Consider the following 12,645-nt stretch of genomic DNA (forward strand, 5'->3'; position numbering starts at 1 on the left):
GTATGAAAGGCAGGTGTGGAAATTACTACACTTATGGAGAAGAATACAATAATAAGGAATAAGCAACATGAGGATTTACACAGAACAGATCTTGCCAGACAAATGTGATTGCTTTTCTGGATAGTCCCAAACACATTCCATTTTAGGGAGAAACTTAGAAAGCACTAATGCTGAAAGAGACCCAGGGGTGAGCCAGCAATTTAGTTTGGAATGCAATACCAAAATACACACAAAGTGCAATTTTGGGCCACACAGAGAGAGTACTATATTACAGAGGCGGCCACAGCCTGCATAAAGCATTGGTATGGCCATACCTGAAAAACTGTATTCAATTTCCATTGATATCTCCATTATAAAAAAAAAAAAAAAAAAAAAAAAAAAAAAAATTGAAAAACCCATACAAAGAAGAGGAGCAATGGTCACCTTTAAAGCCACTGAACACCTATCTGTTGAAAGAGCTGGGGGAGGCAGCTTAGTTTGCACAGTGCCTGCTTACTGTAAGCTTTGCCTTGCTGAAGCCAGAACCTAAGACTGCACCGGAAATAACGGAGTTCAACAGTGATTGAAATGAATACTACCATGGCAGAAGAAGATAAACGTGCAACAACAGTTTTCCAGGAAGGTTACTCATTTACCATACTGCATGTCATTTAACAGGAGAAGCACAGTCAACTGAAGCCTCACAAGTCAACAACCTCCACTCTAGAAAGAAACATCATTTGAGAAAGCGATACCACAGCTCTATACTATAATTACAATCCCCACACACAAACCCACAGTAAGAACAGTAAAGGTGAGGCAGTGCAGTCTTGACAGGACTTGGAGATCTGAATCCTAATCTCCAGTCTTCCACTTACTCACTGTTTGGCATTCAGCAGTCACCTGAACTGCCATTTTCAGAAGTGGCAGTAGGTGCTGAGCATTTCTGAAAAAATCAGCTACAAGCTCTCTCAAGTTCAGAACCCAAAACCATAGGCTGATTTTAGCTTTAACCTGTTAGGCAATGGTGAAAGCGATAAAGTGATGTGCTCATTAGGGTGTTGGATTAACATTTGTACCATGCTATGAAGATAAAACTTTTATATAAAAGTGTTCATTCACAAATAATATTTGTGCTGTAAGGTAGTTACCAGTCAAGCGTAGCTTCTCCATGAAGATGTTACTTAAAATGGAATGCAGAGTTAGATTAATGCCTCCACCGCTAAGCAACCCAATGATATTTCAGTTTCTAAAAACATATGAAACGGTGTATAAATATTTGCTCAGTCCCCATTTAATATACATTTCTTCAATTAAAAGAAAGCATGAAAGAGTTAAAGTATTTTTATTTTCACTAAAAACTGTTCTTTATATGGCAAGGCAATTAAGTTATTTTGGCATGTGCTGCACATAAAGCAGCTGTTGTACAGTATGTTTCACTTTACAAAATATCTTTAATCAGTGCAGTGACTAGTTCTGTCATTTATAATTAAGGCAAGGAAAATGGCAGGTGCAGCATTAATTAGTAAAATTGAAGTCTCTGCAAGATATTCAGTCATACTAACTCAGAGAGGATTAAGTATAAAAACAAAACATGCTAATGGTTTTGCATCACATAATCTTGGAAATACATTATTAAAAAATGCTAGTGTATTTCCATTTTTGTAACCCATATATTTTTCTTGACTTTATGAAATATCTTGCTAGGAAAATGAGAAGAGGAGGAACAGATACTTCTCAAAAGCAAGACATTTCTCTAAAACATCCTAGAAGAATTTCTCTGCCATCCAAACACCAAGAAGGAGGTTGAATCAAAAGAATTATATAAAATGGCTCTCCTCGGTCGATGCCCAGAACAGATCCTTCAGCCAAGGAAGAGACCATCTAAACACTAGGGAAACTGCTCATACTCAGTTCCCATATTATTAAGAGCCTAACTGCCATATAAATAGTTCTATCACTTTAAGATTTGCAGTGGACCCGTAAGTCCTATAGGTACCCTCAAAAGAACAAGATTATCCTGTAGCTGTCATCTTGGAATTATTCCTTATGAAAAATGTTCCCTGCCCACTTTTGCAGTCATGAGATATTTGAACACATCAAAAAATCAAAGTATTTCTTCAGTTCATATAATCACAAAATCATAAATATAGGGCTGGAAGTGACCTGAGGAAATCATCAAGTCCAGCCCCCTGTGCTGAGGCAGGATCAAGTAAACCTAGACAGTCTCTGACAGGTGTTTATCAAACCTGTTCTTTAAAAAAAAAACCACCCTTCAGTGATGGAGATTCCACAACCTCCTTTGGAAGCCAGAGCTTAACTACATTTATAGTTAGAAAGCTTTTCCTAATATCTAACCTAAATCTCCCTTGCTGCAGATTAAGTCTTTTGTTTCTTGTCCTACCTTCAGTGGACATGCAAAACAAATTGATCACGGTCCTCTTTATAACAGCCCTTAACATATTTGAAGATCGAATTACCTTTCATGTTAAGCTTGACTGCTCTCACCTGGAGAACTTTATCTCCACCATCCAACTGATACTTGAGCATTGTGTTGGGTCTTCTCAAGTTTTCAAGCTCATTAAACTGAACTTTACTAGTCCTTGCCTCCTGCCTTCATTAGATACTATTTGTTGTATTTTAACTCTGCCTCATATGGGGTTACGTCTCCATTAGAGCTTTGTATCATCACTTCAACTGTTAATTGATATTGCATTAGCAGTCAGAAAGCTCACTGGCTTAAAGATAAGCAAAGCAGTCAATGAAAAAAAACCTGCAGCTGGTGAGATCAAGATTGCAATAGTCATGATCATATTTGTAATCCAACACTCCGTCCATCTTGAAGCAAATTCTCTCTGTGACACTGTTTTTGGCCAAAATAAAATCATAAAAATAAAAAAAGTTCAGTATGTGACGTTGTGCAGTCTATATGGTTTTATAAAAACTTGATAATAAGTCAATATAATGTAACTGAGATAGTTTTAGAGAAAATACGGTAATAAGTGAATGTAACGTAACTGGGATATGCTTCATGCAAAAGGTCTCTTGTAAGGTATCATTACAAAGCTTATAATCTACTGAATATGATCATCTGATTTGTATAAATGTACCACTCTTGTATCTAAAACTAGAAATATAAAATGTAACTCTGAGGGCCTATTGTAATTGTGTAAAGTGTGGACCATTAATGATGGTTTGGAATCTTGATGACTCCCATTGTCTGCAGATGGCTGTATTTACCTGTGAGTCTTCCTGTATATGTGTGTGCTGGCAAGTGAGTAATGAAGTCTTGCAGTGACATGTGATCATGTCACCTGAACTGGAATCCATCTTTAACCTGGTGCTTTTCCAGTGAGGGGGGGTGGAAACCCAGAGAGACAAAGAGTTCCCGCCTTATGCAAAAGATATATTAAGGGGGGAAGAGAACAGAGAGAGAGGAGCCATCATGAAGACTCCCCTAGCTATCACCTGAGCTGCAACAAGAGCTGTACCAGGGGAAAGAATTGTGCCCAGGCCTGGAAGGTGTCCAGTCTGAGAAAAACTTACTGAAACATCTCTGAGGGTGAGAGTATCTGTATTTAGTTTGATTAGACATAGATTTGCGCATTTTATTTTATTTTGCTTGGCGACTTACTTTGTTCTGTCTAAAGAAAGAAGAACAGGAGGACTTGTGGCACCTTAGAGACTAACAAATTTATTAGAGCATAAGCTTTCGTGGACTACAGCCCACTTCTTCGGATGCATATAGAATGGAACATATATTGAGGCCATCTGCTTGCCATCTATATGCATCCGAAGAAGTGGGCTGTAGTCCACGAAAGCTTATGCTCTAATAAATTTGTTAGTCTCTAAGGTGCCACAAGTCCTCCTGTTCTTCTTTTTGCGGATACAGACTAACACGGCTGCTACTCTGAAACCTTTCATTTTGTTCTGTCTGTTACTACTTTGAACCACTTAAATCCTACTGTCTGTATTTAATAAAATCACTTTTTATTTAGTAATTTACTCAGAGTATGTATTAATACGTGGGGGAGCAAACAACTGTGCATATCTCTCTATCAGTGCTATAGAGGGCGAACAATTTATGAGTTTGCCCTGCATAAGCTTTATACAGGGTAAAACGGATTTATCTGGGTTTAGACCCCACTGGGAGTTGGGCATCTGAGTGCTAAAGACAAGCGCACTTCTGTAAGCTGTTTTTAGGTAACCTGCAGCTTTGGGACAGGAGATTCAGACCCTGGATCTGTGTCTGGAGCCAGACGGGAGTGTCTGGCTCAGCAAGACAGGGTGCTGGAGTCCTGAGCTGGCAGGGAAAGCAGAAGCAGGGGTAGTCTTTGCACATCGGGTGGCAGCTCCCAAGGGGGTTTCTGTGATCCAACCCGTCACACAGTAGACCCATTTCTGAAAGATGCACAAGAAAAAGGTTAACTTCTCCACTGGCTAATCTGCAGAATTTACTTAACAGCTCTCTAGAGGTGTAATTGTGTGTGTTTCCTTAGATGTGCAGCAAAAAGGAAATTTAATTGCCTCAAAAATTAGATAGAACTACAGAAAATTAACTGTTAAACAGAATTTTAGGAACAACTGATAATCCTTTAACATTTATACAGAGAACTCTTAAGACTCACTCATGCTATCTCTTTGTATCAAGACAGAAATGCATAGAGAAAACTTCCCACATCTACCTTATATACAAATAAAAAACAATGCAACAAATAAATTAAAATCCTTTTGCACTATGAACTGGGAGACTAGATGCTACAGACACATCTAAGACTGCAGAATACTGTACAACAAGGATAAAAGCAATTTGCATTGCTCTGATGTTAAATAACAGTTTCCTCAGTGGGTTGAGAGTACCTTTTGCATCTGCATGCAAGAGAACTTCCAAGGCTAACCACGTTAGATAAATAAAAATGGGATGGAAGGCAAACTAATTTTGACTTAAAATTGAGACTTCGGGGGAGGAACTAAACCTCAACACAGTGCGGTACCTCCTGCCAACTAGCTTATGAAGCAGGACTTCTGACTCACAAATGAGTCATTCATCCATCTTTCTGACAAGTAAGAAAGGGACATGACAGTGGCTGACAAAACAAAACAAGAATCAAACAAAGGGATTCGGTAAGGATAGGGAGAGGAGTCTGGAAAACAGAAAGATACCAGTGATGATAAAATTATTCTAATATACATTGCAAGGAGAGAATTACAACAAAACTCAGTTTTACCAAAATCTTTGATGCAAGAAACCTATAATTCACTAAACAAATTGATGATGAATGCCTCACAACATTAAACTGAAAAGGCTGTAAAATGACATTACAAAGGAATAACACTTGATGGGGAAATACAACATGACAAGATGGATACTGGATACATTTAGAAGGCCTTTCTTTCAGATCAGACATTCATGATCAGTGTGGGCAGCAAGCAGCATATCTCAACTAGCATAAAAGAACCAAGGAGGAGGTAGTAAAGCTTTATCTACAACAGGCAAATAGCCTACACTGGGAATAGAATTTATGGTGTACTTGTGGGAGTTAAGTAGCATCTACACTTTGCCAGACAGGTGCACCTTTTCTACTAGAACATTTCCGATAATAATATTCCACTCTAAAGTGATCATAAACAATTTCAGTTCCAAGGTAGCTTTAAGACAATAATAGTCACATAATCTCTCTCGGAAGACAGCAGACATGCCCTGCCATATGGTCTATCTAACAGTTCAGCGCATGGGATTGGCTGCAACTGTATTCCTCAAAATTAGCATTAAAATGAAAAAGTAAATGAATATAAAAGGACCACTTTCTCAAGGGCTATGGTATTGAGGAATTTTTACTATAAAAGTGAACTGATACAACAGGATCTGGAAAGAGAATTGCTTATGTCCTACAAGAAAGAGCTACAAACAATCTTCTAATCGTTCGGTGGTTAAGACATTGGTCTGGGACACAGAAAACTGAGGTTCAACTCCGCTAGAGACCTCCTTTTCTGACTTTGACCCTGCAAAAACTTACTCACAGGCTTAAAGTCATGGACATGTATAAGTCCATGGACTACCACAGGACCAAACACGCAAATAAAATTAAGCATATTCTCTTTCTGTGCCTTAGTAAAATGAGTTTAAATATTTCCCTACCTCACAAGGATGTTGTGAGTAGAATATCATTAATGTTGAACTGATCAGATGTATGGTGATAGTCTCCAGGCCAGAACCTCAAAGCATTGAAAACTGAAGTTTTTTTAAATAAAGCACTATATACACACCTATGAGCTATATACTACAGATGAACACCTATTTGCAACAAAGCATTGTGAAAAATGAGGGCAGTAGCTGCATTAACCATCATGCATTGTATAAACAGATTTCTATATATCTGTGGGTTTGATGGATTAGGTTGCTAGTTACGGGTTAAAATCAAACCTTTTGGGTTGCAAAAACCAAATGAATGACTGCAGATAACCTTATTTGATTGGTGCCCAAATGGACAATACTTTGAATCTACTATTGGGAAACCACAGCCTATCCCTTCTGAAGAAATATATAAACCGTTTTGCCCAGGCATAGGGTCCCAAGTCAGGTCTTTGGAACAGATAAAAGTCAGCTTGTGAGCTGAAGAGAGACACTCACTGAACTGGGGAAGTCAGACTCTCAAGGTGGCAGGAGTTGCAGGGGGCATCCTGTCTCCCCCAACCCCAAAGCTTGGGGCAGCCTGGATTAAAGAGAACCTACCTAAACTGGCAAGGAAAGGTTGGGTTTAGGTAAGAAATACACATATAGGGTTTAATTGTTATAACTCTGCTTTAGTTTCTATGAACCAATAAATCATATTTGTTTTTGAAGAAGCTGTCCTGAATCACTGCTAAAGTTTACCCTGGGAGCTTGTGACCCAAAGATACTGTGGTAAATGGGGGAGTTGTCGCCTTGTGATACAGTCTAAAGTCAGGTGAACTGGGGGTTGCACTCAATAGTGCAGGTGTAGGCCTGTCACTTGGAAGAAGTGCCCATGGTGGGGAGAGGGGGAGGGGGAGGGAGGGGGGAAATCACAAGTACAGCTCATCCCTGATCCATAACAAGCACATTTTGGGAAACTAAGATTCAGAAGACTGAAACAGGATATGGATCTGAAGAGGGAAAACTGATTAAGAAGTAAACAAAAGACAAGAGCTCTTGATTCTTTAATATGCAAAAATCCTTGTTAAGTAAGAATCAAAAGTGCCTAGATGATTTTGCGAGCTAATGAAGCATCAGTTTAGGATTTGATCCAAGGAGAAAGGCTTGTTTGCAAATCTGGGCATTAGCAATTTCAGCATCCACACACTTCCAGCGCTCTGTTCATAAGCCTACAGGTTTTATAACACCCAAGTCACTTTAGCAAAGTTTGCAAAAGGTTTACCAAAAAAGTACTGCATAGTAATATGCCAGAGCACAAGCTTTCTGGCTGGATGTGATTTATTCAATAATGCAGAGTTAATGGAAGGTCTTGAGGGCTTAAGTTGAGAATCAGGTTTAAAAGGGGGAAAAGGAGGCTCTTAAAAAAAGAAGTCTCCTGCCTCCTGGCTTAGCAAGATTCAAAAAGTAATTGGACATTTATACAGATATCCAGAATTGACATAATGGATTACAACAGTTTTGGAAGGGATATCAAACCTGATGTTTCAGGTCTTAAACCAAGCTCTAATTATTAGCTATTGGGAGAAGACCTAATTTGAAGGGTAGATTAACCCACACCTGCGCAGCGAGGGGTTCTTACACTTTCCTTTGAGGCATCTGGCACCAGCCATTGTCAGAGACAGAATATGGATTAGATGGACCTCGGGTCTGACAAATCTTATGTTCCCAATGGCGAGACAGCCTCAGGAGAATGGAGAAAAACCATTGCAAGGGTGCAGATTCATTCATCAATCTCCTGCTTCACAAAAGATGGGAATTGTTACCAGAATTTACCCATCAGAAAGTGCATATATGCATACATTAAGCAGCATGTATGTACACACAAACTACCGAGTTAGTTCTATAATTTGGTAAAATGCCTTGCTATTGATATATTTTGTTATATTTTCTTAAATGTCAGGGCATGGGGGAAGGGAAGAGGAGGCTGCACAATAACCCTTAAAAATAAAGAACTTGTTACCTAACAGAGTTTTGGAAGAATCATTTTAAAACAACTTGAAAACTACACCACCACCATCAATTTAAAACACAATCCTGAATTTCTTAAGTTAATGAGAGATACAGATGTTCAATAAATTCAAGATGAGGCCTTTAATAAGACACAAATTTAATCTGCCCTAATAATACTTGAGGGTCCAAGCCTCAATGCTGTACCAGGCAGAAGGTGCTCAGTGCTTCACAGGATCCGCTTACTTGGGTACTTTATTTATACAGGCAGCATCATGATATTTTCATTTGGTTTTATTTTGTTCTTACAATTGATTGAAGTGCAAGCAGGTCAAGTGACTTACCAAAGGTCACATGGCATGTCAGTGGCTCAACCAGGATTATCAGAGATTGGGACAATAAGAGTTTAAACTGATGTACAATCAATATAAAATCCTAAGTGATCTTTTGATTAAATATATTATTAGAATGTATATAAAATGAGGTGCATTCAGTTTAGTTCAGTTCTTGTCAAATCTAGTGAATGCTTCATAGACTATCCCATAACAAAAATGTCAGTTGCTAGCAGTCTCAGCAGGGAATCCAAGAACTGAGTGGGGTAACGAAGACTGAATTTTCTTCTTACCATTAGAAGTGGCCCTCCCAAGTCAAGGTTGAGGTAAATTGGCAAGGCAGCCTAAGAAAGCTTGCTGTACAGTTTTCCTTGTTCTGTGTTTAAACAGAAGATTTCCAATCTCCAATGTGGTTAATCCAGCACCTTTCACTACCATTAAAAGCCACTTTAAGAACTGAAATATCAACTAATTACATTATGCACACAGTTAACAGCCAGATACATCAGAATTGTAAAATAAGTCGCTAGATTGAAAAAGATGTCTTACTTTCCCATCCAAACTGCATAGCTTTCAGGGAGCTTGGGGACAAAGACAATGGATTTTCCAGTATCAACATCAATTGCTCCATAGCAGTCTGGTTCAGTTACTCCAAAAGTCCAATGAAAATAAGATTCCTATATAAATAAATCAAATATCATTACTTTATCCCTCAATTGCCCCACCCCCAAAATACTAATACAATACACCAGCATACTAACAGTTCACTAATATTAACTCCTATTTCTGTGGGCTCGAATAAGAACGTTTTTGTTTTGTGCATCAAATTTTTGTAGATTTTGTGATAATTTAGACCATTTCATTTCACAGTGATACAAACCTTACTTTGAGGTACTGGCAAGGTCCAGGAACTAACAATTATTTCTTATATGGCATGTTATTGTATACAATAGATTCTTCCTCAAGGCTTACAATCTCAAACAAGATAAAACGATAGCAAGAAGAAACAGCCAGTCAAGAGACAAGACAAGAGCAAAGCCTATGGGCACATTGTGCCTGTGAGCCACGGCCCTAAATTGCAGCAGAGTTTGGACAAATTAGAGGGGAGAAGAGTGAGTTCCTTCAGAGAGGAAGAAGCTGTAATAAAAAAATGGCACAAGATTATCAAGACCTGGAATCAAGGGATATTTTGCATTGGGAACAGAAAAGAATGGACAAAACTCAAAGATGAGGCAGAGATAGAACAACAAAATTTGACAAGGATGGGTTGGTGAGGCAGAGGCAAGAGAGATTGGAGAATAAGCCTCCACAGATTGTGTATCATTCTCCCCTAGATACCGGACAGAATGTATTAAGCAGCCTGCTGTCATAAAAGATAAAATTTACTCCCCCCCCCCCCCTTTCTTCAAAACGTAAAAGTTCAGTTCACAGAACTGAAGCAGTACTCTACAATTCATTTTATAACTGGCAAAGCAGAAAACCGTCCACTGTAACAAGAAAACCCAACTAAGCTTGACTCTAGCTAAAAATCATTCAATTATCTTCATCATCTAATGACAATCAATGATGTGTTCAACGTGAAAGTAACAAGTAACAAAATCCTGCTTGGGCCAACAAAGAAATAACTAATACATAAATACCTGTGTAAGTTATAATTTATTAAGTTTAGGTCCAACGTGCAAGTTAAAATACATATCCATGCCCTTCCACAGTTTGTGTGTGTTCAGATCTGGCATTTAAACCCACGTTTATATTTGTTGGGGTAGAGGGGGGGAAAAAAATCAATAAATTAATGAAAGATTTTTAACCTGTGTTAGACCACTCATATTTAGCAAAATGCACAGTCAGGTAGAAGATTATGGCTTCTATAATCCAAGCCAGACAAAAACTAAGCAAGTCTGAGACCTGGTCTACACTGTGGGGGGAACTGATCTAAGTTACGCAACTTCAGCTACGTGAATAATGTAGCTGAAGTCAAGTATCAGAGGGGTAGCCGTGTTAGTTTGGATCTGTAAAAAGTGACAAAGAGTCCTGTGGCACCTTATAGCCTAACAAAAGTATTGGAGCATAAGCTTTCGTGGGTGAATACGCACTTCGTCACCCACGAAAGCTTATGCTCCAATACTTCTGTTAGTCTATAAGGTGCCACAGGACTCTGTCGCTTTGTAGCTGAAGACAATGTACTTAGATCTACTTACCGCGGTGTCTTCACTGCGGTAAGTGACGGCTGACGCTCCCCCCGTCGACTCTGCCTGCACCTCTCACTCCGGTGGAGTACCGGAATCCACGGGAGAGCTCTTGGCGGTCGATTTATTGCATCTTCACTAGACGCGATAAATCGACCCCTGCTGGATCGATTGCTCCAGAGGTTAGTGTAGACATGCCCTTAGGGTAAAGGCTCACTTTCTACATGTACTGTTATTATCAAATTTTTATAATGCACTAGTGCCTAGAGGTCTCAACCAGGTTGGGGCCCCATTGACCTAGGCAACATGAAAACATATAGTAAATAAGCAATTAAAAAGAAGAGCAACCCTAAGCCATATAAGTATTGTTGTTACAATGGTTAATCTAGGGTTTGAAGTAGTCAGTAACACTAAAAGCAATGCCTTTTAAACAGGGTGGAATGCACTAGGCCCTGATTTTTAAAGGTATTTAGGCATTTCTGCACTCAGCTTAAATCAGTGTGTACACAACTACAGGATAACAGGGTTATAGAATAAGTACAAAAATACAAAGGACTACATTACTACTACTACTACTGTTAAGCACTGGAATAGGCTTCCTACAGAGATTGTGGAATCCCCATCATTGGAGGTTTTTAAGAAGGTTGGACAAACACCTGTGAAGGAGGTCTAGGTTCACTTGAGAGGCCCTCAAGTCCAGACCCTTGTTCTGAGGCAGGCCAAAGGTCCCTTCCAGCCCCACATTTATGAAATTCAATGAAATCTCATTTTCAAAAGTGATTTAGGCACTTAGTCTAAATCCCATCAACTGTCAATAAGATTTTGGCTCTTAGGTGCCTACATTCCTTTTGAAAATGAGATTTAGGCTCCTAAATCAGTTAGGCATTGCAATGCTGAGGACAGCAACACCTCAATACATTTAAACATCTGGCCCCTAGTCTAAAATAAAGGGAGAGAAAAACTAAAAGAGAGAGTAGAAAAGTAATTAGAAAAGTAATTCAAGAGTTTTTTTCTGTATAATGAACATAAATCTTACCTGACGAAAGACAATGCCAGTATCAGTGCAGTATCTTTGGGCTTCCTCGCCACCCTGCATCAAAACAATAGCATTCTTCTGGACGTCTTTATTCCCCCTTAATCGATCACACAGCCGTTTTCTATTCAAAGCAAAGAGTGCTGCGGGCACTTTCAGCGTCTCATTTCCCAACCAAAAAGATGGTCTAGAAAGGATTTAAAAAAAAGATAACTGTATTGCAAAATAATATACTGGTTAATATCATTGAGAGACACAGGGTTTATTTGAAGTCTAACAGAGAAGGAAGTCAAACCTGAAAAAGGTCATTTGTCCATCACAACTGGACTAGGTTTTAGGATTGTAGAGAGAGAGAACCCTGTTGTTACAGTGCATGGTATTGCTGAGAGGGAGTGTGAAATATCAAAACTTAAGTCATACAAGTAGTAAAAGATAAATAGGTGCTAAAAATAAATATTGCTGGCTACAGTTATAGTCCGTAATGTGACACAGAAGTTAGCTTCCTTTAAAGAAAACAGAAGTGATTTTATTTGGGGTGAAAGGAGACATGCAATAAATTACAACAGTGTTAGTCTGCCGAGATATTTGAAATAAGAGCAAACATGGGAGAGAGAAAAATATGAGTTTTGAGAACAATAGAACTGAAAGATTACATTTAGAATGGGACAATTTCTTTAACAAATATTACACAGCATCTGGGAAAACCTACAGAAGCTGAACGAAGGACTGCCTAGAAAAGATGGCAGTTGAAATGGCACACAGAATGACAACATTTTTGATACTCCCTCACTATTTGTATGTATATAAAGACCGGCTATAGTTTTCGTATAGATGGACAACAGGAACGTAACTTAAATATCAGTAGCCTACTGTTACACATGACTGTGTGTTTCTTCATAACTGTGTGAGACCATATAGCAAATTGCTGTGCCAAAGCAAAGCCTGGACAGTCTTTTAGAAACTTTCTTCAATGGTTCAATTTGTTTGAGTAAA

At 38.7% G+C, this 12,645-nt stretch overlaps 1 protein-coding gene across 1 annotated transcript in view; it reads right to left on the bottom strand.

The window, feature by feature from the left end:
* PEPD (peptidase D) overlaps nucleotides 1-12,645 on the bottom strand; it is a 222,121-nt gene that overhangs the window by 200,426 nt on the left and 9,050 nt on the right. The window contains exons 2-3 of the mRNA XM_005289912.4: nucleotides 11,656-11,839; nucleotides 8,983-9,110 (exon numbers count right to left, since the gene is read on the bottom strand). Coding sequence (XP_005289969.1) covers nucleotides 8,983-9,110; nucleotides 11,656-11,839 — 312 coding nt within the window. The remainder of the gene's footprint in view (nucleotides 1-8,982; nucleotides 9,111-11,655; nucleotides 11,840-12,645) is intronic.

This window comes from Chrysemys picta, chromosome 14, assembly GCF_011386835.1.
Source record: "Chrysemys picta bellii isolate R12L10 chromosome 14, ASM1138683v2, whole genome shotgun sequence".
NCBI lineage: Eukaryota > Metazoa > Chordata > Testudines > Emydidae > Chrysemys > Chrysemys picta.